This window comes from Myotis lucifugus, unplaced genomic scaffold (assembly GCF_000147115.1).
Source record: "Myotis lucifugus unplaced genomic scaffold, Myoluc2.0 scaffold_70, whole genome shotgun sequence".
Lineage (NCBI taxonomy): Eukaryota > Metazoa > Chordata > Mammalia > Chiroptera > Vespertilionidae > Myotis > Myotis lucifugus.
This window is the reverse complement of record NW_005871118.1, coordinates 1,256,484-1,283,137: the sequence shown is the minus strand read 5'-3', so window position 1 is coordinate 1,283,137 and position 26,654 is coordinate 1,256,484. Positions and strand designations below refer to the sequence as shown.

Sequence of the window (26,654 nt, the reverse complement as noted above, 5' to 3'; positions counted from 1 at the left end):
ACTCTTAGGTGTATACCCAAGAGAAATGAATATATGTATCTGTACAAAAATTTTTAGATGCATGTTCATGGCAGACATTAATAATTGGCAAGAAGATAAAGCATTTCAATGACCATCAAATGATGAATGGATAAATGAAATGTGGTAAATTCATACAATGGAGTATTATTCAGCCATAAGAAGGAATGAAAAACTGACATATGCTATAACATGGCTGAACCTTGAAAACATTGTTAGGTGAATGAAGCCAGTCACAAAACACGATATATTGATTGATTTCATGTACATGAAATGTCTAGAATAGGCAAATTGTACAGGCAGGAAGTAGACCGTGGTTGCCTACAGCTTGGGGGTGAGAATGGGATGAGAAGTGACTGCAAATAGGTACATGGTTTCTTTTACCCTTTTTGCATCTGCACTAATGATTTGCTTGTATAGATTTTTCTTTTTTGTACTATTATTAACTGGTTTTGAAAGCACATTTGTGCTAGCCTAATAAAATAAGTTAGGAAATCTTTGTGTAATATCAAAATTATCTTTTACTTGACGGTCTGGTAGAACTTTTCTATGAAAGTTCTTCTGAGCCAGTGTTTATTTTAAAAAATGTTCAGTGTTCAATTATAGTTTGCATTCACTATTATTTTATTAGTTCATAAAAACATTTTTTGCAAATGATTCTATTTCTTTATGAGTTAGAGGACAACTAGGACTTATTTACTTCATTTTTTATATTTGTGGATTTCTTACTTTATGTGATCTCAGAAATACATTTAATTTGATTTTTAAAAATATTTTATCCAGTATTATTTGTTGTCGTAGTCACCAGAAGTATCATTTAGACACAGTGGTTCTCAACCTTCTGGCCCTTTAAATACAGTTCCTCATGTTGTGACCCAACCATAAAATTATTTTCGTTGCTACTTCATAACTGTAATGTTGCTACTGTTATGAATCATAATGTAAATATCTGATATGCAGGATGGTCTTAGGCGACCCCTGTGAAAGGGTCGTTCGACCGCCAAAGGGGTCGCGACCCACAGGTTGAGAACCGCTGAATCTTATCCTCCATTATCTAGGAAACAGAAGTCTTCATTTAAACTTCATCCCTTTCCAAAATGACCTACCATATCACTCCATTGAAACTGCTCTTTTTTCTTTTTTAAGTTTATTTTTATTGTTGACACTATTACAGATGTCCCCATTACCCTCCCCGTCTTTGCCACCCTCCCCCCACCTCACTATCACCACACTGCTGTCTGTCTATGTGTTATGCATATATGTTCTTTGGCTAATCCCTTCACCATCTTTCATCCAGTATCCCTTTCCCCCTCCCCTCTGACAGCTGTCAGTCTATTCCATATATCCATGCCTCTATTTCTATTTTGTTCATCAGTTTATTATAAGCCAGTAGGTGAAAGACAAAACTGCTCTTTTTAAAATAATAAATACTCTTTAATTTGTCAAATCTAGTATGATTGTCCTCATCATATTCAACTTGGCAGCAGCATTCAACACAACTTATACCATTCTTTATGAAACACCCCCTTTTTCACTTTATAATAAGTATCTGATTTTCCTGCCAGCTCTGGCCAGCACTATGTCTTCTTTCTACCCAATATCCAAGTGTTGGCTTTCACTAGAACTTGGTTCTTTTCTATCGCTATAATTTTTCTCCTGAGGTGAATTTATCATTTTTTCATTGGAGTAATTTCTTGTATGTCCTTATTACTTCCAGATATATATCTTAACATACAAGCATCTCAATGTCATCATCATTAAAACTGAACTCTTAATTGCACCTCTAAGTTTTCTTCATCTTAGTAAATGGCACTGCCTTTTATTTAGTTACTTGATCCAAAAAATTGAAAATCAGCTTGATTTCTCTCTTTCCTTCACCCTAAAGAAATTTCTTGTTAATTCTTCATCTAAAATATGTCTCCATCTTCTCTGTTACCCCTGATCTGGGTAGTCATCATCTCTTGCTTACACTCCTCTAATAGCTGCTCAATTCATTGGTTACTCTTGTACTGGAGAGTGACTGTGGCCACTTTTCACTGAGTGCTCTGGGAATGCCTCCCTGAGGACCTGGCATTTAAACTAAATCTGAACACTGAGAAGGAACTTGCCATGCAAAGAACATTCTAGGTAGAGAGAACAGCTTCTACAAAGAACCTAAGAGCAAGCACTTTTAGAATGCTTGAGAACCATAAAGAAGGCCAGTGTGACTAGGGCAGTGATGGCGAACCTATGACACGCGTGTCAGAGGTGACACGCGAACTCATTTTTTTGGTTGATTTTTCTTTGTTAAATGGCATTTAAATATATAAAATAAATATCAAAAATATAAATCTTTGTTTTACTATGGTTGCAAATATCAAAACATTTCTATATGTGACACGGTACCAGAGTTAACTTAGGGTTTTTCAAAATGCTAACACGCCGAGCTCAAAAGGTTCGCCATCACTGGACTAGGGCAAGGTTTAGAGATTTGGAGCCAGATGATGTAGGGTTTTGTAAATAAGAGTATGGGGTTTGAAGTGTATTCTAAATGTGATAGGAAGCAAGTGAAAAGTGATAGTTTAAATTTAGGGGGTAAGAGAAAAATCAGGGTCTAGAGTTTGGTAAAGATGTCAAAGACTAGACCTAAAGATTTGAGGGTTATCATCCTATAGATGGTATTTATAGCTATGGGTCATATAGAGAAAGATTAAAGATAGAGAAGAGGAGGAGCCCAGACTGAATGTTGGGAAAACCTAACATATAGAAGGGCCAGGATAGGAAAATGAGGAATTGTGACCAGTGAGAAGAAAGAAAATTCAGAGTGTATGGTATCATAGAAGCCAAGTGAAAAAGTTTCAAGAATGAGGAAGTGGTCACTTCTATTGAATGATGGGTTGGAGAAGAAATAGAAATACAACCCTGCTCCTATAAAGCTCATCATCTTGTAGTTCCAAGGACAGTGAAAGGTTCTTTTAAGTACTCACGCATTTCTTGAGGGCAATAAACAAGTATCTGCCATATTCCCCAAAAGAGAGAATCTTCAAGGAGTTTCCCTCCCCAACGAAGGAATGCCATATTCTTTAGCAGCAATAGCCTATATTCAACCCATCACTCAACAAATACCTGCTGTATTTCTTTGTGAATGCTTAGCATGATCCAAACACTATTTTTGTTAGACTGTCACACATGTTTGGTTCCCTAATGCCTGCTGGTTGGCCCACTGCTGTTTTGTAGAAGAACTTTCAGGATAGTTGATAACCTTTTGAACCAGATCCGATTCCCGTAGAGCTTACAGCTTTGCAGTATCTCAGCCTTGACAGACACAAAGAAATAAATATGTTCTCCCTGGCAATCAGTAAACTTGTCTTCTTTAGAAGAACCTTCCTTCAATCATCACTTTTGAAACAAAAACTTTTTGCAGTGAGTAATTATTGTTGGAGGTAGTGACTGGCTTTATGAATGTATTTACTAAATAAGATTTTTAGAAAGGGCAGTGGGGAGAATCTGAAACTTATCTTCCGAATCAATTTTCGGACAATTTTGGTCCAATGGCTTTCTGACGTGTCAGACAGTAATTGCTTCCAGGGACTTACTTTGCTGTCTAATCGCCGTCTCACTGATTCTGGATCATTGACCTCCTCTGTCCATCTGGCTGCCAGGACCAAGCCCTGAGTCAGTCTATACAAACTCTACTTGAAATATTTAAAATTAACTATGGATTCACAGTGGTTTCATTTTCAAAGATTTATTTTTAGTACTAATATTTTTATATGATATCAGTTTGGGTTTGTTAAATGAGTTTAAGTAGGCCCAGAAGTGTGTGTGTGTGTGTGTGTGTGTGTGTGTGTGTGTGTGTGTAAAATTTATATTTGTAGTCAATCTAAGTGTTCATGCATTAGAATTTTATTCATATTTTTTTACATTTTTTATTCAAAGTTTGCTTATATCCAACATAACTAATATTTCCTGGTTATTTCCGTTACAAGTACTACACATTGGCAAATACACCTTAAGAGGCTTATAAATTTCTCCACTTGTATAGATCCATTATAGATTTTTCTGCTCAGATTTTGAAATACTGCAAAATGATTGCCACTAGCACTGCCATCTCCCCATTCCCAAAGATCACAGTTCTTTAAAACACCAATCACATATTGGTAATTGATGTGGATCCATAAGAATTAAAATGTGTGAAGAATAGATTGCTCAGAAAGGATGTTCCTGTGGGTAGAGATGATGCCCTAGAGCCACTGCCCTCCCACACTGGGCTGTCACTGGCAGATCTGCTTAGATTCAGAACTGTTGTAACTGTTCTGTCACCATCACACTTCCCTTTTTTTGTCCTGCCCCCTCTGCTCACATCTTCAGAACCCCTTGCCCTACCCTATTTCCAGGGTTTACTTCCCACACAATCCTGATCTTTCTGTCATCACTTCCGTATCTCCTGGATTTTTTTCTTTCTCTAAATGTATCAGTCCTACACGGCCCTGTTCTCTTCTTTGGAACAATAAGCTCATCGCTGCTAAATGCTTCCTCCATCCTTAGATGATATTTGCACTTTGGTAGATCCCATATCTTAACTAAGAAGTTAGAAATTTAATGGGAAGGCTTGCTAATGATCGTGTAGTTAGTTATGAAGCTAAATTTTAAGAATAATAATCTTAAGTCACTTTATCTGTAATAGAGCTAGATTGCCTATTATTTTGCAACTTCTTGACTTAAAGCATTGTGTCATGAAAAAAAACACTCTTAGAAGCAAATGAATGGTTAATATTACTTTGTTCTGAAAGCTGATTTCTCTCAAAGTCACAGAGGAATGGGCTAAATTATGTATCTCATTTCCTATCTGTTAATTCCTTTATTTCTTTGTTTATATTCTGCTCCTCATCATAGCTGAATAGCTCTACTTATGTCTCAGTTTAATATGGTAAATGTAAGAATTGGGTATGATTTGTTTTATTGATATCATAATGTAATGGAAACAGGCTAGAACATTTGGAAATGTTCTCCATTTTTATAAGAGGTATGATCATTAATGATGTGAGATTTCCAACTTAAATGTTTGCAACTCTCTTTTAAAGTAGAATTTAAAATGTCAAATTATTGGGCTATCTCACCATAATATTTTAATTGAAAAAACTGTAGTTATGCATTATAACTCATAGCTATGACTACCATATAATTTTCATAACATTATAGAGGAGATTTCAGGTCTATGCAAAGTTAACAGCAATAAATTAAACCAGATAATAATCGTATCAATTTCTCGATGCAGCTTGACCAACTATTTCAACATACAGAAACACACAGAGCCTCACACTACTTTAATAACATAGATACTGTGGCTCTTAGGGCTTTTCTTGATTAAAAGCCAAGAGTCTTATTTACATTTCTTGAAGGAAAAACTGTAATAAGGTGAAATTTTTGGCATTATGATTGACCAAATAGAGTAGAAATTACAATTTCAGAGTTCAAGTTAGAATGCATATGTACGTTGCTTCTTAAATAATAGTTGAGGAATAGAGATTATTCATCCATTTGGTTTGGGACCTACATATCCCAGTTCTGTTCCCTGTGCAGCTAGAATTTCCCCAAGTAATTCAGACTCTTAAACATATACACTCAAACATATACACTCACCCTGGCCGGTGTGTCTCAGTTGGTTAGAGCCTCGTCCAATGCACCAAAAGGTGGTGGGTTCGATCCCCATTCAGGGTGAATGCGGGAGGCAACCAATCGATGTTTCTCTCTTTCCCCCTTCTTCTCTCTAGAATCAATACACACACACACACACACACACACACACACACTTATTCTTGGTTCTTTACAATCTCTGAAAAATTGCTTCTTCTATTAGTCTGTCATTCTTTATTCTCCTTTTTGGTTTTCCTTTTATCAGTTACACCTGTAGTTTATATTTTATAAACTACATTCATTGACAAAAACAAAACAAAATCTTGCCATCAACATTTTTTAGTCATTTAAAACATTATTTCATAATGAAGTAGCATGAATGTGGCTCAGTTTTTTATTTTAAAACCAGAAGAAATAAAATTTAAAATAGCAGCATTTGTTTGTGATAAATAACATTTTTACAACTTGGTCAGTCCCAGAAACTATTTTTAAAGTTGATTTAATTAATTGGCAATGTTTTCTTTTCTTATTTTAAGTGTTGTGCTTAACAAACTAATATTTGGAGAGTATCTAATTTTAGTAATCATTTGTATTTCAACTTATCCCTGAAACTGAATGTTATTATGTATTATACTTTGCATCGTAATGCTAAAATTCAATGTACATTGTTAGGAGCAAAGTTTCTACTAAAAAAAATGCAAATAACATAGAATAATCAACACAGTTTTTTAAAAGAACAAAGTTAGATGATTTACACTCTCTGATTAAAGACTTACCATAAACTACAGTAATCAAAACTGTGGATGACTGTAAGGATAGTATATAGGTAAATGGAACAGACTAGAAAGAAATCAACCCTCATATATATGACCAATTAATATTCAGCAAAAACTACCAAGGCAGTTCAATGAGAAGAAGAAACCATTTTCAATAAATGGTGCTGAAAACACTGGGAAACCTTATGGGGAAAAATGAACATTAGCACTATCCATAGGAATTAGCTTGATATGTATTGTAGACCTAAATATAAAGGCTAAAACTATATCTCCTGGAAGAAAATATAGGAGAAAATCTTTGCAGCCTTGAGGTAGGCAAATATTCCTTTGATAGACACAGAAAGCACAAATCATTTTTTTAAATGATAAGTTGGACTTTTTTAATTTAAAAAGATTTTGCTCTTTGTTAGACACCATTAAAAACAAAAGGCAAGTAACAAAATGGGAGAAAATATTGGCAATACATATTACCAAAGGATGTATATTCATTATATGCAAAAAATTCAATAATAAGACAACCTAATTAAATAATGAACAAAATATTTGAACACATTTTTAAAAAGAAGTGAATGGTCAGTAGTACATTAACCAATGCTCAGTATCTCTAGTCATCAGGGAAATGCAAACCTACCATATAACCAGCCATTTCAGTATTACATGTTTACCCAAAAGAAGTGAAAACATATATCCACACAAAAACTTCTACATCAATATTACAGCAACTTTATTCTCAAAAGCCAGAAACTAGAAACAACTCAAATGTCCATCAACATGTGAATGAATAAACAGATTATGGATATCCTCCTATATAATAAAAGGCGAATATGTAAATTGTCCCCTCAGGAGTTCGACTGCTCGCTATGATGTGCACTGACCACCAGGGGGCAGCGCGGAACAAAGGAAGGCCCCGGCCGGCAACTGGCAGCCAGGAGAAGGAAGGCCCCGGCCAGCAGACAAAAGGCCCTGATCGGCCCTGGTCGTCGGCCAGGCCTAGGGACCCTACCAGTGCACGAATTTCATGCACTGGGCCTCTAGTTCATATAATAAAATTCTACCAGTAATAGAAAGAACAAACAATAGATGTTCCTAACAATGCAAAAATATGCTGAGTGAAAGACATCAGATGAGAAAGAGTATGCCATTTATATGAAATTCCATGAAATTCCAGAAAATGCAGACTAATACACACTGGCAGAAAGCAGATTTGTGATTGTCTGGGATCAGGGTATAGAGATAGAGATTGACCACAGAGAGGCACAAATAAATTTTTGGTGTAATAGAAATATTCTATATCTGGGTCATGGCATTAGTGACATGCTGTATACATATGTCAAAATTTATTAAATTCGATCCTTTAAGTGAGTGTTGTTATTATACATAAACTATAGACCCGGTGCACGAATTCGTGCATGAGTGGGGTCCTTCTGGGTGTTCTGCGGGGATCCAGCTGAAAACTGCAGTCCGACACCACCTGCAGCTCCTAGCTGCCGTTCCCGCTCATCCCAGCCCCAATGTGCCTGCCGCAATTGATTGGGAGAGGCTTGGGCTGCCACAGCAGCACTCGCCAACCATAGCCCTGCATCTGGCACCCTACCAAGGGGCATGGCTTGCAGGATTGGGCTTAAACCAGCTCTCTGACATCCCGCAAGGGGTCCAGAAAGCGAGAGGGTGCAGGCCAGGCCAAGGGACCCCACCAGTGCATGATTGGGCCGGGGAGGGATTGAAGGAGGGCTCTAGGGCGTGTCTGGCCCTTCTCACTCAGTCCCGATGGGCCAGACCCCAGCAGCAAGCTAACCTAACATGTCAGAGCATTTGCCCCCTGGTGGTCAGTACACATCATAGCAGCTGGTTGACTAGTTGACTGTCTACCCCCTGGTGGTCAGTGCATGTCATAGCGAGCGGTTGAGCAGCCTTAGCATATCATTAGCATATTACACTTTGATTGGTTGTTTAATTGTTCTGCTGTTTGGTCTATTTGCATATTACCTTTTTATTATATAGGACTAGAGGCCCGGTGCATGAAATTCGTGCACGGGGATGGTGGCGTTGTACCTCAGCCCAGCATACACCCTCTCCAATCTGGGACCCCTCTAGGGATGTCCAACTGCCCATCGGGCCTAAACGGGCAGTCAGACATCCCTCTCACAATCGAGGACTGCTGGCTCCCAACCGCTCACCTGCCTGCCAGCCTGATCACCACCTAACCACTCCCCTGCCAGCCTGATTGATGCCTAACTGTTCCGCTGCCGGCCCGATCGCCTCCAACTGCCTTCCCCTGCCACCTGGTCACCCCCAACTGCCCTCCCCTGCCGGCCTGGTCACACCCAACTGACCTCCCCTGCAGGCCCAGTTGCCCCCAACTGCCCTCCCCTGCCGGCCTGGTCGCCCCCAACTTCCCTCCCCTGCAGGCTCAGTCGCCCCCAACTGCCTTCCCCTGCAGGCCATCTTTTGGCGACCATCATGTGGCCACATGGGGGTGGCCATCTTTGACCACATGGGGGCAGCCATCTTGTGTGTTGGAGTGATGGTCAATTTGCATAGTGGTTGTGACTAATTAGCATATCCTGTCATGACTGTGAGGGTGTCATGACCAATTTGCATATTACCCTTTTATTAATATATTAGTATAGATAATACCCCAATAAAGCTAATTTTTTAAATTACAATTTGAAATATATAATGGTTTCTTCAAACCTTATACTCTGCTTTTAAGAATGAGAAATTAGTATCTTCTGTCATCCACTACCATTCTCCCTGGCCCGCTCTCTTTTAAAGATCAAAATTGTATAAATTTGATAAGCATTTAAAATAAGTATAAGCAATCATAACTATTCATCATACAGGCTATCAGAGATTCGAAGGCTAAGGAGCCACCTGGTGCAATGGGAAGCTTACAAAGATTTGGTTTGATATCCAAACTCAGCCTCTCATAGTATCTCTTAAATTATCAGAGTATCAAATATTTGATTTGAAGAATGGGGGTATCGTTTATTACCAAAAATCATCTCTGTTTCAGAATCTAATGAAATAACAGGTGCAAAAGCACTTTGTAAGCACAACAAATTCCTATTCTTACCAGCTTATAACTGCCTGCAAGTAAAAATTCTAAATAAAAGTTAGCTCCATTTTGCCCATGGACTCTGTGAGAACAAAAAGCAAGTAATTTTCCACCAGAAATCGCTAGCACCTAGTCTAGCACCTGGCATAAAAAGGCACTAAATATATGTTGGGTGAATTAACTTCAGTTTCAGTTTCTGAACTTCATCATTTTCATCAATATGATCAGGGAAATATGTGAAGCCATGGACTGCCTTTTTTAAGCTCCTGAGCCCAAACACAAAATGCTTATAAGAAGAGGTATTAGAACTCACAACTTTATACCAACAACTTAAATATTCAATACATGTGTGGAGGTGCCTATTTTGCTTCTGACATAATGAAGGAATGATCACAAAATACTTGAGTTTAGGCTGTCTACTTATCCTGACATTACAAGCCCCTTGGTTCAGAGAATCAAGTCCCTGTAGAATTAAGCCTCACTGCTTCTAACCCATGTATAACTTCCTATTAAAGATAAAATCTAATAACTAGCCATGAAAGGAAACATAAGGCAAGCCAATCATCACCTTTTTTATATCTTAATAAGTTAATGGTTCAAAACCTTTTTGGGGGGGACACAACTCCTGAATATACTCTCTACTCCCTACCCCTATCCTAAAGAGTTAGGGGTAGGCAACAGCTGTGTATCTCCAAAAGGTGACTGGGCTGGCACCAACACCAGTGCTACTGACATTTCCCCATTCAGTTTTATTTCATTAATCTTAATGCCATATATGCAACCTTTCTCTTGCTAGGGGGAGGCCAGAACATAACCTGCAAACACATGCTAAGGCATTACTGGGATAATACAAGAAGAGAGTTGTAGATTTTTATCTCCTCTGCCCCCAGGAATGAGCATAACCAATGCTTTTGGGAGACTATGGAGAGTCCATCTTATCTACCTTCCCTGGGATGGAGGACTGAGTGGATGTTGCCTCTTGGTTCAGTATTTTTGTTTCTGGAATTCTGTCTTTGCATTCTATTATTATCCTCTAATAAACTGATGCATCCACTTTGCAAAATATAAGAATATAAAGTTATTATATGTGCTTAAAATATGTTTTTGGATAAATGGTTCTTTTTATTTTCCAGTACTCTTCATTTTCATATCATTAATTTTCAGGTTTCAACAGTTATTTTTTAAAGTAAGGATTTAAACATAAAACAATAACCCTAGGTAAAGAACTAAGGAATTCTTATATTTCATAATCATTCTTTCTATTTTTAGTAATTGTTTGACCCTACAAATGTTTATAATAGCCAGCCACTGTTTCTATTTTCTCTCCCTTCTTTGTTATAAAAATTATAACTTTAATATAATAATGCATTACATTTTAATGATAAGAAACCATAATGAAGTCTTTATATTTGAACATAAATTACAATATGAATTTGTGAGATCCTATATTTATAATAGCATTTATATTTTGTGATATATGTGATATGTCTATATGTGTGTATATATGTTGTACATACATTTGACTACATTTACATGTTCAGAGATTTATATAAAGGCATTAAAATAACAAACAGGCATAGTCATTCATGGGTGTTCGTTATATATAAAGGTTATTGGTGATGCAAAGATATAAAAGATAGAAGAACCTAGTAATTGCCTTTAAGATCAGAGCACAAAGCATTAGTTTGGATTTTACAAGGCCAGCCAGCAACAAAAGAGCAGTAATTTATGAGCTCAGCGTAAAAGAATAGCATAATTGCATTAAAAATTAATGCTAATGAACACTAAAATGGGGAAGGTGGTTATGATGAAAGTTTGTATTCATCTTCTCTGGTTTGAATGATGGCTAGTGGCTTGATTAATGGCTTAATTTCTATCAATTAGCGGGGAAAAATCTCCTGCGAGACAAGGGTAAATTGAGCATTGAATTACATATCTTGCTTTTGTGTGCTAAGAAAAAAGAGCTGCGTATCTCTGATATTAGCCACAGTGACAAATGTGGTGTGCCCTGCGATGTCTGTGTTAGCTCTCCTGACAGGCGAGCTGTGTGTGGTTATGGGGTGTTTGGAGATGGCTGGCAGACAGCATTCACTGCAAGTTCCTTACAAACATACAGTGCTTCCATCTACAGAATTTTAATTAGAGTCAATAAGAATTCTAGAATTAAAATGGACAGCAAATGGCAACTTCAGAGTTTGTATTCTGCCCTATTAATCTTGTATACCTCAAATTATATTTCTTCTATCCTATTAAAATGAGAAAACTTCCAGTAGCTTTAGCTTTGTTGGAATGATTATTTCTTATCACTCTATTGAAGTGGATTTTACTACCCATGTTTATCACATTTGAAACAAGCATAAGGCAGTAGTCTCTGTTGTTGGACTACATAGTGATTATTGCTCAAAAACTGTTCTAGATTTTTGTAACACCAATGTTATGTAATAGATACAGAACAACTCTGAAGTGGTAATTTACTCAGGTTGATTTCATGCTTAAGTGAAAGAATGCTAGGTTTCCTAAAAATTTTATTTTTCTTATTTATTAATAAAGGTTTTTGGAATGTGACATAATTTTTTTAAAACTTTTTCAAATGTGAAAGATTCTGAAAATATACATCTGTAATCTAGCTCAAGATAATACCAGAAGACCAAGATAATTTATATGGCATCTCCTCTACAAATAAAACTACATTGCATTTTACTGAATGAATAGCATTAAAATGTAGAATAAGAACAAAACCAAGAACAGTTATTATTTCTTGTAAATGGATGGGAAGGAGGAAAAAAATAATTTGTTGTTTAGCAGGTGTGGGTCAAGAATTTATTTCAACAGGAAATAATGACTGGATCACAATTCAGAGATTGGATCTCATTTATATGGCTAACTAGTCAAGTGACCTTGGCTAAAGTTACTTAGCCTCAGTTTCTCATCTGTACAATGGGATTGAAAATTGTTCTCTCGCCCTAACCGGTTTGGCTCAGTGGATAGAGCGTCAGCCTGCAGACTCAAGGGTCCCAGGTTCGATTCCGGCCAAGGGCATGTACCTTGGTTGCGGGCACATCCCCAGTGCAGGTGTGCAGGAGGCAGCTGATCGATGTTTTTCTCTCATCGATGTTTCTAACTCTCTATCCTTCTCCCTCCTCTCTGTAAAAAATCAATAAAATATATTTAAGAAAAAAAGAAAATTGTTCTCTCTCATGGTAGTTAAATGAGGTAGTTCATGTGAAGTGCTTAGCTCGGCAGACTGCCATAAATGTAAACTTTTGTTACTTCTGCTACCAGAATAGCTCATCTGGCTTTTTTAACAGCCATTTAAATGAAAAATTAGCCTCTATGACCTTACTCACTAGAAAGGCACTCCAAATACTGATGATCAAAACAAAGTGCCTGTCAACCTACAGACAGTAAACTAAAACATGTTTATTTTATAACACGATGTCTACCACACAACTACCATTTTGGGCAGTTCGTGTTACTAGACATCCATTAGGAAGTGACAGGACCTCCCATCTCTTGAATCACTGGAGTCCAGGAGGCCAGGCATCAGCAGAGCACTGCTTCCCCACTCGCCCTGTAGCATTCAGTGAGTCAGGGTGGACTCCATGTCCTGGTGGGTGATGACATCCACCTGGGCCTTTTGTGCCTCCTCAAAGATACGCACAGGCCTGGCCCCTCTTCCGATCATTCCCACAAGGCTGCCACACCACAGGTGATGCTGCAAGAAGTGTGAGCTAAAGCTGGTTACTACCAGCTGAAAAAAGGTTGCCATCTTCAAACCATATGGTCAGCAATTGAGTTTCTCTGCAAACTTTTCAGCCAACTTCCATGTCTGTGGTACAGTTACTAAATTAGCTTCCTCAGCCCTGGACTGAGCACAGGTGTCCTCTCCCTGATTTTCACAAATTGCTCCTTCACATGATTCTTCTCTCTGCTATAATATCATCTTGTCAGAGAGTTCTTCCCTGGTGACCAATCTGAAATAGTGCCCTTCCTCCTTTCTAGCCCTCTACCCTGCTCTATTTTCCTTGATATTATATTGTGTATTTACATGTTTATTATTTGTCTCCCTGATTAAAACATAAGCTCATAAGAGAAAGAATTCTTGTTTCTAAACCCTAACATATCTGACAATGCCTGGTACATTGAATGGGCTCAAATATTTGAAAGAAGAGAGGGAGGGAGGGAGGGAGGGAAGGAAGGAGGGAAGGAGGGAGGGAACCAACCTCTTGACTATCCTGTGATGTTTAGCTGTTATCCCCATGCCACATTGGAGAAAACAGAGACCAGCACAGCTTGAATCACTTGCCCAAGGTCACACAGCTAGTAAGTAGCAGAGATAGGGTTGAACCCAGATAGTGTCAACCTATAGCTGTTAAAATTAACCAGTTAATGAAATTTAATTTTGTTCAATTATAGTTTATAGTCAATATTATTTGGTATTAGTTTCAGGTGTACAGCATAGTGGTTAGACAATTAGATACTTTACAGTGTCCCCAGGATCCAACTAGCACCGTACATAGTTATTACACTATTATTGACTATATTTGCTATGCAAAAAACATTTAATTTTGTAAGTTACAGAAACTTCTGATATTTGACAACCCCCATAAAGTTTTTTTAATGATTACTTTAATTCCTCTAATTTTTACGTTTTCAACAAATGTTTATTGACAGCTTACTAAATAGTAAAGCATACGACACTAAGTCCTAAATTGACACAAAAAGGTATGTCTCCTATAGTTGGAGAAAGTAAGCTTTCACTCATGAAGAGATTACTATCAGTGCAAGGCAACATATGGGGAAAGCCAAACGAATTATGGAAGAGACCCCTTTTCTCACAGGTGGCAAGGGAAAGCATCACCAAAAGGATGGCCTAAAATGACAGGAAGGATTCAGAAAAGTTGAGAGCATTCTAGGTGAGAGGAGCTAAATGAGGTGCAGTGTGATTTTATTTTTAATAAAGCCTTGCCTGGTACCCAATTCACTTGCACTTATTGAAATGTCTATCAGAAATTCTTCACTGGTACGTCCACATTAAAGTTACTCCTGTGACCAAATCTGATATGGAAAGCAGTTTAATGTAAGACGCGTCTGTCTGGGAGTCTATCCAAGGGGGGCTGCTGTTAGAGATACTTCAGGAGCCTCATCGACATATGGAACTTGGTTCTGTGTCATAAGCTTCCAGAAGACTAACAAAGAAGCCACATTCTACTGAAGAAGTTTTCTCACCTTTCAAGTTATTTGTGGACATCAGTTCTGAAAGTTTATGCCCAGGGATATGGGACTTATGAACACAACCTTAAAATGTTAGGGTTGGATGAATTTCTGACATGTACTTTGTATGCTTTGTTTTAAAAGACAAAGCAGTGACTGTCTTCTGTTAAAATTTGTGCTTATAGGAAATTATTTTAATAACTAAAGTTTCAAGTAAGTTTTATGGTATATTTTATTTGTTTATAGATTTTATTGAATAGCTTTATTTATTCATTCATTCGTTCATTCATTCAGTCATTCATTCATTGAATAGCCAGTTTGATACTGTTTGCTTTTTTCATTCTTGAAAATGCCTCACATTTCAGTACTTGCACGTTTTGTGTTCAGTATGTACATTTTACTCTAAAAAGGAATTTCAAGGATATTTGCATTCTTGATGAAAATTTAAGTCAGTTTAAACTGAAGAAATTCTTTTGTATTATTCATGGATTTGTAGCAGTACTATTAGTATATAAATTTTTTTTCCTGGAAGAGAAGAGTAAAGTAGCATAAGTAACTCAATAACTATGAGGCCAACCAACCCAAACTCTTTGTAACATAAAATGCATTTTAACTTTGGATAAATTCATAAAATATTAATATTCAGAAGGCGTCAGTTGAAGATGAGATTTTCATGTGTGAGATACCTTCCGTGAAACTCCCATTCTTTTATTCCATGATTACGTCTTGGGTAATAGTGCCATCTGCTGTGTTCAGCCTAGCACTGCTTCCAGTTTAGAGATCTGTTTATGTTTATTGTCTATAAATGGCATACAGATTAAATTTTTGTCTTTTCAAATAAAAGGTTTATATTGGACTTTGTCATCTTGATTTACTAATTTTAAATGTGTATACCTTTTGATAACATTTTAAAAGAAAATTCTGTAAATGTTGTAACATGTAAAATTGTCAAATATATAACGAAGTAGCAGATGAGCCTAATTTTTATAATATAACATCAGTGGTAACTAATAAGCTTTTTTATTTTAATTTTTCATCACAAAAGAAACAAAATGATTTTCCATGCAGTGAGTTAGTATTGATTGTTTTAGTCTGTAGTGACTTAGCTTTCTGACTCCATTATTTGTTATTTTACTACTATGAAGTATGACTCCCTTCTACTGACATCTTACAGACAGCCTATGAAAGTCATTATATTTACCAATGGTATGTTTATCAAAAAGCATTAAGTGCTAGATGTTTCCTCTGTATTTACCATGTTAATATTTTTTAATCCTATAATTTTAATTCTCCCAGTAACTTTGTCACTTATGTTTACCTCATGTTTGATGAATGCAAGATACTTTGTATGCTAGGCATTCATGCCAAGTATATAAACAATAACTAGTTTTCACTCACGTTTTTCTCAGTCTTACAATTGGCACGGGATTTTAAAATGACAAATTGGAATATATAGCTTAACCTCAATTTAGAATAATTTAGTATATATTATCAATGTGCTTTATTCTGCTGCCAAAAATGACAGGGTTATACTCAAGGCATACATTTGTGGACATTGATATTAGAATTTTGAGTATGAAGCAATGTAAACATTTTTATGCCTGTTGTTTTTAGACAGCATGGAGCTGAGCTATTATGAGACTGAAAATGTAAATCTCCCATGAATCTCACAATCTTTCATTTAAATATCACTTTTACTCTTTAATTTAAGTATCCTACTCTTTAGTTTAAATACCACCCGTAAAATGGTTCCCACATGGAAAGGCAAAAGCTTTGCTGGTTTATTTTCAGATTGTGAGTCAGGCAAACTGGCTTTCCCCTATCTGCCTGTCACTGTAGTCCTGGATGATCACTGAAAAACCCAGAGATCATGTTCTGTTTTTCTCTAATCTTTCTCCTTCCTTTCTTTATAATTTCTCCAGTGCTATTTTGTTAAACATACTGGCTGGTTGTATGTCCATATTTAAATCTATGAACACTATAAGCTTTATACAGCAAGTACTTTTGGTGAGCTCACCTCTGACATTTAATACTAATGATGTGCTTTGTAAATCCGAATGAGAGAATATGTTAAGGAAAATTCCAAAGGGTCAAACAGTTGATACATATGAGACATCCTGAAGTCAGAAATATTTGACTTCGCTTGGGAATTAATGATTTTGAAATAATAGAGAGCTAATGAAGACCTATACAGACAAATTGTTTTCATATTGGCAAATTAAAGTTGGGTCATGTGGAATGGTACACATGATAATTTTTCTCTGCTATATTAACACTAATAAACATGCTATCCACTGGTATGGGATGTGTTAATATTAATAAATTCGCTGAGCAAAGAATCTCTCATTTCACATGCTCAATTAGTACATTGCATAATTAAAATCCACAGGAGCTTTTATTCTAAAGCATGTGGAGCTATTAGCTCTTCCATGATACTCCAACAGTGCTTGCTTTTATGTGGGAAAATATATTCTTCCAAAGATGGGAGTGTTGGCTCTGGCTCTCGCTGCAAAACAAAAGCTGAATGTTATTTTCACTTTTGCCTTTTCCATAAAAGTGAAATCCTCTTCAGATTTTTCAGTTAACAAAAGCATGTACTAATGTAGATCTTTTGTAAAAGTGGAGTGGAGTGATGGGAACTTTCGAGAAGCAGAGGGAATACTTGTATTTCCTCTCCCACCCACTGACAAGGCTGAGAAGCAATGGCAATCCAGTCGCAGTGAGCACCCCTGCTGCCCAGGCTATTCTCTCTCAATACCATTCCTCGCTAAAAGGAGCCCAGGCTCTTTGGAGATATGGCTAATTTCAAGTCCTGGATGGAAACTATTAAATGAACCTGGAACATCTTTTCAAACCTTAACTACTAGGGATCATATCGAAAGGATGCAGAAACCAACCTGAAGAGGTAGACTAATTTAAAATATGAAAACAACTACCATGGACTAAAATACATTAAAAATACAAATGTTAACTCATATTGGTCATCTTTGTACCAAAATTGATAGAGGGAAATAATTGAAAATACATTCTGCCTTTTCCTGTATAGACTATATTTTACAATCACCAAATCGTCAATGAGGGAAGTTCTTCATTATAGAGGAATTAGAGCTAATAAACGCAGGAAGAATAATAGAATTATTATTACCAGTTTCAACCTCTAGTGCAATGATAGATCTAAGCAACAAACATTTATATCTGCTAAAACCTTTCGATGAAAGGTCATAAAGAACTTCATAACAGAAGGGTCAGGCTGACAACACCTTGGACCCACTGCTCAATCTTAGCCTCACTGAAAGTGGGAGAAGCGCATCCTGATATGATGTAATAGGATTGCACAGCACCACCTTTGATGTATTCTTGGTCAGAAGAAATTGAAACTGAATCTAGATCTAACTACTGGTTTACACAAACTACAAAGGGTAAAGGAACATGTTAAATGACACCATGAGAATAAAAATTAGCCAGCCCCAGAATGTGGAAATTGTTAAAAGATAAATGATCTGGTTTCTTCCATAAATGTAATGAAAGGAAGGACAGTGGACAGGAAATGATTAAAAGGGAATTAAGATACTTATTGACCAAGTGTAATGTGTAGACCTTGTTGGGATCCTGTTCCAAACAAGCCAACTATAAAAAGACATGTTTTTGGACATTTGTGAAAATTAAACATGGACTGTATAAGAAGATATTAAGAGAATTATCTATAATAATAAAAGTGTAACATGCAAATCGATAGAACAGCGGAACGACCGTCCAAATTCGGACTAAGCCGGGGCTGCGAAGGCCTACTCTTACACAGATTTCGTGCATAGGGCCTCTAGTTGGTAATATTGTTGGATGTGAAGATGGTATTGTTATGGTGCTGTTTTTAATTTTTTTTCTTAAGCCCTATCTGAGATGCCTACTGAAATATTTAGTGGTCACATGGTATGATATCTGGGATTTACTTTACTCCTGGTCTACCAAAACACACATACACACTGAAGTGTGATGGATAGATTAATTAAGAATAATAGAAAGATAATGATTATAGAAGCTGGATGGTGGGTACAGGTGGATTTATTGTGCTCTTATTTTAGTTTTATGTGTATTTTCAAAATAATGAGGATATTTTTTTCACTTGTTTTTTGAAAGTTCTCCCACCAGATTAGCCCAGATTGGCTTAGATCATTATAGCAGTGCCTTCTCAGCAATATTTTAGGTTTTAGGTGAAAGTCTTAGTATGTAGGGACATTATACTTGCAGATCATAGGGGAAGAAAGGTTTCTTGCTGTAGCCTATTACTATAGCTTTTCATCCAGTTAAATTTTTCTTTTCATCCAGTTAAATTTTGTGAGTTAAAATTACTTCATAGAAATAAAGAACTCTGCTTAGGTGTAGTGTCGTTAACAAGTTTATATGCCAAAAATACACTGACAATCCCCCCCCCTTTTTTTAGACCAAACCACCCTGGTAGAACAAGTAAAAAGAGTAAAAGAAATTGAAGCCATTGAAAGTGATTCTTTTGTTCAGCAGACATTCAGATCAAGTAAAGAAGTCAAAAAGGTAAGTTTTCATCCAGGTATTATGAATAAACCTTTAGATTCCAACTGAAGAGATGCTTTATTAATGGATTTCACTTAAATGTAAGAGCTTCTGCTAATAGATAGATGAAGTAGGGTGAGAGAGTGTCAGCATGTTATTGAGAGAGAGAGAATGAACCAGTGAGAATCAGTTTAAGTTTAATTTGTCAAAAAATATACTGTAAAAATGTGTCTGATGCCATTTTTATTTTAAAATTCACTGAAAAGACCAAGTAAAATGTCAACACAGTTCTACAACAATAATATGCATTTCATGAACATAATACATGATTTTCTTTTCAAGCGTATATACTGGTATCTACTTTTTGAATTCGCATTGCTAGAGAAAAGTTAGAAAAGGCCTTTAACAATGAAATTATACCCAAATAGTAACATATATCTATACTCTTGCCAGATGGGTATCTAGTAAAAGGGGCTTTGATTAGCATTTTATTTCTGTTGAATATTTTGTGTGTGCTTTCAGTCATAATTAAGGCTGCTTTTGGGAATATATGTTCCTTTGGTAGGAAAAGACATTTTACTATGAAAATACATGTAATCTTTAGTAACACATCTGACAAAGACATGGTATACTTACCAATTACTCAAAAATATTCTACATGTATACATAAGTTAATGACTGAGAGAACCAAGATGGAGCAGGGGCCTCTGCCTCCATAAGGAGCCTTTTTAAATCTATGTGAAGGAAGCACATCTTCTGTTTCAACTATTTTTAAAACAGTTTTCCCTTCACAATGATCATAAAAAGCAATAAAATCAATTCTGGAAACCCTAGAAATAGCTAGTTTTAGGTTGGATAAGTATGACAGAGAAGCAAAAATAGCCTAGAAATGTTATTAATTCAGCACTGTGAGTTGAGTCCGTTAGAAATGTATTTAGTTAAAATACTTTACCAACATTTTTATTTCTTTCCTCCAAAAGCAAAACCAACTTGCAGACATCTTGGGTTTAGCAATTGGGAAGCAGTGGTCAAAAAGCATAAAATGTAGTCAGACAGACTTGGAAACACATTCTGACTCTATTTGCTATCGACATCCTTAAACTATATAACCTTGTTAAACCTTGGCTTTCTTATCTTCAAATGGGGATAATACCCATGTCAGAGGTCTTTAAAAGATAAACAAGATACTGTACGTAGAACAGTTAGCCAAGTGCCTGGCACACAGGAAGACTCCAGAAATGAAAGCTGTTTACCACTCTTCTTCTCCTGCTCCTGCCCACCTGCTCCTCTTACTGAACACTGAGGGATATATTTGTCAATGGCTTCCTAAAGAGGAATTGTAGGTACAAGGATTCCCATTGTGGTTGGACCAGAGATTGTTGTAATTTTTTATGGTTTCTATACCTTAAAATTCTCCGTATTTGAGGCTTGGTGACCTATTGTATTACTAGCAAAATAGTTAAAAATTACTTCAGAGCTTTATGTAGCTTTAAATTTGCTGGTTTCCTGTATAGGCATCAGCTTTGGACCAGTTTGTTTCAGCACAGCAATTTGAAAACATTAAAGCACTGAGCAAATTATGAGAAACAATGTTGTATCCTAGCCCCACTTTTTAAATTTAGCTTAAATGGCTGCCATTAATAGCAGACATTTAACAGATATAATTTATCTAATATCCCAATAACCCTTATTTATAGCTAAGGAAGCTGAAGCTCAGCAAATTTTATAACCATGGTCAAACTGCTAGTAAATGACAAGAAGCAGCATCTAAATCAAATTTGTCCAACTCCAGAGCCTCTTTTTCCTATTGTCAAATGTCTAGTAATTGTGAACGCAATGAACCTTCCCTGTTATAATATAAAGAAAGCATGCATTGAAATATAGTAAGTGGCACCAACAGGGGAATATGCTAAAAAGCCCCAGAAGATGGCATTTACCTTGGTGAATGTACAATAGGATTAGCTATACAACACTGGATTTTTATTAGTCACCGCATTTCAAAATTATCAGAAAAGCCGTGAAGGGCCAACAATGAATAAATTCACATTCGACTATATATAAAACAGGACCAATCTTAGTTTAGAAAGTGATATTCTTTTTTTAGTTTCTAAAATGTCTGTGTCTCCAGTATATGGTAGGAATTCAGGATGCCCACGAAGCTGAATTATTTATTAGGAGATTACTTAGCACAGGGAGGTAAATTATCTTGAGTACTGTTTAATCCAGATCATGGGAGGGGTGATGGGGTATCCCTGATGCATAGCAAAGACTCTCTTGAGGACTAAATTACCCACGACCCAAGTTTCAACATCTTTCTCTCCTGCAAAGTTCTACACTCATTGGTATAAAGTTTATATCTAAAAAAGGCTTTTCTATACTATCCACCCTTTCAGTTGGTAGAGTCTTTAGCAATGTTAATTCCACTAATTAAGCTAGGGAGCCGTTACCAGAAAAGTAGCTGTTACTAATGACATGCTAGACACAGTGTCGTCTGCAACACTTATCGATTGGACTAGTTTCACCCTCTGCAATCATGTTTCTCTTGTGAGTAATCTAATAGCTCCCGGTATATCATCAACATCAGGAACAAGATGCAGCTTGTTTTCAGACTGCTGTCCATAATAATATTACCAGTTATTCATCCCTTAAATTGTTACATCTGGCAGATATCCGCCTCTGTTTAAAAAGAGGGTAATTTGTTCTTTAACTTGAAGTACAATTTGAAAACAATTTTTTCCAAACTGAACCACCAGGTGGCAGTACTGTTCAAAGACGGATGTTTGATAGTGGCCATGTTGAGGGTTTTTTAATCATTAAATTTTATTTTCTTCACTTAAATAAAGAAGCAATTAATGATTGTTTTCACACATTTTTAATTATTATTATATAATAACTTCCATGTTCTGATTCAAACCTCTGAAAACTTCACTTATGTTTGCATAAGAACTTCTCAAAGAAATATGTACAGTGAAGATAAAAAATAGAATTAGGTTACGTAGTTTTTATAATAAAATATTATCTCTGCCATACTTTTGGCAACTAGAATAACAGCACGCCACAATTTTTCAAGGCAGTTGCACACAGACAGCTAGTCTCCTAACTAAGCCCTTTCAAAGAACGGCCGAGATATGCAGAATGGCATGCTCTTCTAGTCTCTGCACAGCAACATAGACTACCAAACAGTGATGTCCTGGACCTCACTGGATTAGGATACTCCCATTTTTCTCCTTGCAGAATATTGGGTTTAATCTATGTCTTCAGTTTTATAAAGAGTCAGTATAATATCTTCTAAATAAGGATTGCGAGTCTTCTAGGCCCAGTATGTTGGAGTCATAGAAATATTTGAGACCTGGGGGGGGAGGGGGGGGGAGTATTGGCTCCAAAATATAAGAATAGAACTTCCAATTCAAATTTAACAAATATTTCTTTAAATATTTCTTATGTCGCTTGTTACAATTTGTGTTTACAATATGTATTATTATGTACTAGAGGCCCTGTGCATGAAATTCGTGCATGGGGAGGGGGTTCCCTCAGCCCAACCTGCACCTTCTCCAATCTGGGAGCCCTCAGGGGATGTCCTACTGACGGCTTAGGCCTGCTCCGCATGGTTCTCTGCTCTCTGCAGGGCCTGCCTGCTCAACGCCGCAGCGACGGGCAAGCAGGCCCTGCTGTCTGCTCTCTGCAGTGCCCACTTGCCAGCTCGCCTGGTCGCTGTGGTGACCCACAAGCAGACCCTGCTGTCTGCTCTCTGCAGGGCCCACTTGCCGGCTCGCCCCCCGGAGGGACTGAAAGGTCTGGAGGACTCCTGGGGGCGGGTCCAGCTGCACCACCTGCCTGCTGCTCACCTGGCGGGGCTGAGAGGACTGGGCACTGCCATCTTGTGGCTATGGGCACCGCCATTCATATTCCCTCTTTATTAGATAGGATTATTTGTTAGTAATTTGTCAGTCCCATTAGGAAAATGTAATCTCCAATTGGGACAGGGAACATAACTATTTTATTCTCTTTGTGTACTCAGTGCTTAGCAGTTAGTAGTACTTAATAAATACTGGTTAAATAGATGGATTTTTAATTCTAAGATAAGTTATTCTAAGAAAGGATTAACTCATTCATGCCTATTTCATTTTTTTTCTATATGATTTTCTCAGTGAAATCTGTTTTGCCCTTCATTTAAAGAAGTGAGTGTTCAGAAGTAGACAGGTCAAAAAGAAAATGGAAATTGAAAAAACAATAGGTGTAGAACCAGTAGGTATAGAAAGGGAGCTAAGAAGTTGAATTAATCTCCCAATTGTCTTCATTTTTTATTTTTATTTTTAATTTCAACTTCTCATCTAACCCATTTCATATTATCCCTGAAACCTTGCTGCTAATAACTGCTTCCCTGGCTTTCTCCTTTCTTAGGGGAGGAAATATTGGAACCATCCCGAGTTAGCACCAAACTGCTGGCTCCTTCCTGGCAGGAACGATGATTTATTAGTCTTTTTGTCCCCAGCCCTTAACACAGTGCCTATATTATTCAGCAATAAAACTGAATGAAGTACTGATATGTGAATAACATGGATGAGCCTTGAAAACATTATGCTAAATGAAAGAAACCAGTCACTAAAAAACACATATTGTATGATTTCTTATATATGAAATGTCCAGAATAGACAAATCCATAAAGACAGACAGATTAGTGGTTGCCAAGGGTTGGGAAGAAATGGAGAGTAGTGACTTCTAATGGGTATGGAGTTTTGGAAAGGATGATGAAATGTTTTAAAGTTGCTTGTGGTGACGGTTACAAAACTCTCTGGGCATGCTAAAAGCTATATGATTTTCAATATGTGAATTATATCTCAGTAAGACTGTTATTTTAAATAAATAAATAACCTATGACTTTGCTTTTTATACTTAAAGAGGCCAACTAAAGGCTGGAGATTTGTTGCAACCTTGTTTTGTAATAGAATTTACATATATGAAATATATTTTTTTAATAGTATGGACTCCAAGTACCAATTTCTTAAAATTATGCTGATCATAAGAAATGATAAGCATTTTCCCAATGTTTTTGTATTTGTTTGCTTGTTTGGGAATAATTTTTTTTTTTAATAACCTAGGGCTTCTTCATGATGACTTTCATCTCAAAAGAGACTATTGAGCAATTATTATTCAAAATCAGAAATACTATAAAAGCAGAATTGTAATTGTATATTGTGATGCAATTAATAATACGTGTTTTATGTCAGTCGGTGGAAGCCAGTGAAGTGAAGCATGTACCTGCAGCATCAGGACCAGTGTCAGTAGCTGCTGATCTACCCAGTAATGAAAAAGAAATAGACCCGAGCAGCATCCCTACTGCTATCAAGTACCAAGATGACAATTCTCTGGCTCATCCGAACGTAAGATCCTTAAACCTAAGACTGTCAGTTGAAGTCTAGTTGACTGAAATGAATTCAGACTGTTGCCCTTTTGTGTTGGCAACAAGACGACCATTGAAGGAGATGGATTCATATGTTCCAATTTGCTAAAAGTAGGCAACTGACCCCCCACACCCCAGCCCTTGGAGCTGTTACATGTATTTGACTATGGTATGTCCAACTCATGTTGCCTGACTTCTAGAAGAAGTATTTATATGACTAAGAAAAATAGACAAAAAGAGGAGTTTTGTTGTGTTTTTAATCTGGCACTAAAAGATCTGATTCAGGCTCAGCTTAGATGGTTCATTGACTATGAACTTGTCATGGACATACTTTGCTGTCTTCTGTGAAATGCTGTCATTTCACTCGGTCTCTCAGAAAGATTGTAGGAAATAAACTTCACAAAATCCTATATAATAAAAGGCTAATATGCAAATAGTCTGAATGGTGGAACAACTGAACAACCAGTCGCTATGACATGTGCTGACCACCAGGGGGTGTGCGCGGAAAATGACAGGTGTTGGCCGTGGCAGGATGGTGGAGCAGGTGAGCAGGGGCGCCAGACCAAGGTGGGGCACCAGTCGCTGTCATCGGGGCAAACCTCTAGTGGTTACTAAAAATTCTTTCTCCTGCATGCTGCGGTCCCACCTGGTGCTCACACCTACTGCTGGCACCAGCCCCACTCGTAGGGTATAAAATTGTTAACCAAATGATGTTGATATTAGTCCTTTTAATCCAAAACTGTCTGATCATTATTAATTCCAAATAGATGATCTTCAGTTAAGAAGTCATAGAGTTAAACAGTATTCAAATCTTGTGCTGAAAGATATATTTCATAAAGGTGCTTTGCATCATGTAAGGTCAAACCCCAGTGATTAGTACACAATAACATTTTTTCTTTTTTCTTTTTATTTCAGTTATTTATTGAGAAAGCTGATGCTGAGGAGAAGTGGTTCAAGAGATTAATTGCTCTTCGACAAGAAAGGCTAATGGGCAGTCCTGTGGCCTAATTAATACATATGGTTGAATTAACAGGAACATTGGAAATTTAGGTTTTTATATCCCATTTTAACTTTTTACTCTTATAAAGAATTGACCCAATTATATAAAAAGGTAATCTCATTTAATTCATTTCTCATGTGGGCTTGAATATTTGTTGACTTGAACTTAAACACTGTGAATATTAAAACTAGTGTAAAATTGAGGAATGCATGAAAATCCCTGCTGTTAATAAAGCTAATCCTAAAAATATCAATGTTAAAGTAAATGGCACACAGTATCATTTCTAAGTACAATTTTTAAAATATCAAACTGTCATTTAAAGACACTATTTGATCATGCATATATGAGAATCAAACTATATGCTATAAATATGAAATCTTATCTTCCATGTCTTTGAATCTTTTATTTCACCTTACTGGGAAATTTTAGGAACAATAAAAAGGATTCTTAACAATCTAAGCAGAATGATCATGTTAATATTTTAAAGAATAACATATTTATTGAAAAAATTTTCTTAAAGATTAAATAAATTGATGTCTTATTGTTTAGAGATCAGCTTTTACTAAGTTCCTTTTAAACATGTTAGCAGATCCCACTCGTTCTTTTAGAAATCACATGCTCATGCTAGACCTAACCACTTGGCAAAATGTCCATGACAGGGAAGTCATTTCCAAGGAAACAGGTAAGAGCTCTCGCTTCAGTCTTACTTAGCCATCTGCTGTTCTCTGTAGAGGAAGCCAACTAGTTGTAATGCTGAGAAGGCTCTGTCACTGTAGAATACCTTTCTCTAGTGGCTGAATGAAAATCAACTATGCATTCCATACTGAACATGCCAGAGATAAGGGCTTTTAGTTCTTGCCTTTAGTTTTCAACAGCTGACATCAATATTTCCCTCCCCTATTTTGTTCTGTTGTTTGGTCTCACTCTAATTTAGTCTCTATGAAAACTGTACCTCAGAATACAATATAAGCATGAACAGTTTGGGGGATAAAATTACCAATTTATAGGACATCTAATGATTTTTTTTTTCTGAAACCACTAAAATTT

At 36.7% G+C, this 26,654-nt stretch overlaps 1 protein-coding gene across 1 annotated transcript in view; it reads left to right on the top strand.

Annotated features, from left to right (window-relative positions):
- RSRC1 (arginine and serine rich coiled-coil 1) overlaps positions 1 to 26,066 on the top strand; it is a 329,184-nt gene extending 303,118 nt beyond the window's left edge. Inside the window, exons 8-10 of the mRNA XM_023755153.1 lie at positions 19,121 to 19,227; positions 24,435 to 24,587; positions 25,523 to 26,066. Coding sequence (XP_023610921.1) covers positions 19,121 to 19,227; positions 24,435 to 24,587; positions 25,523 to 25,615 — 353 coding nt within the window. The 3' untranslated portion in view covers positions 25,616 to 26,066. The remainder of the gene's footprint in view (positions 1 to 19,120; positions 19,228 to 24,434; positions 24,588 to 25,522) is intronic.
- The last annotated feature ends 588 nt before the right edge of the window (positions 26,067 to 26,654 follow it).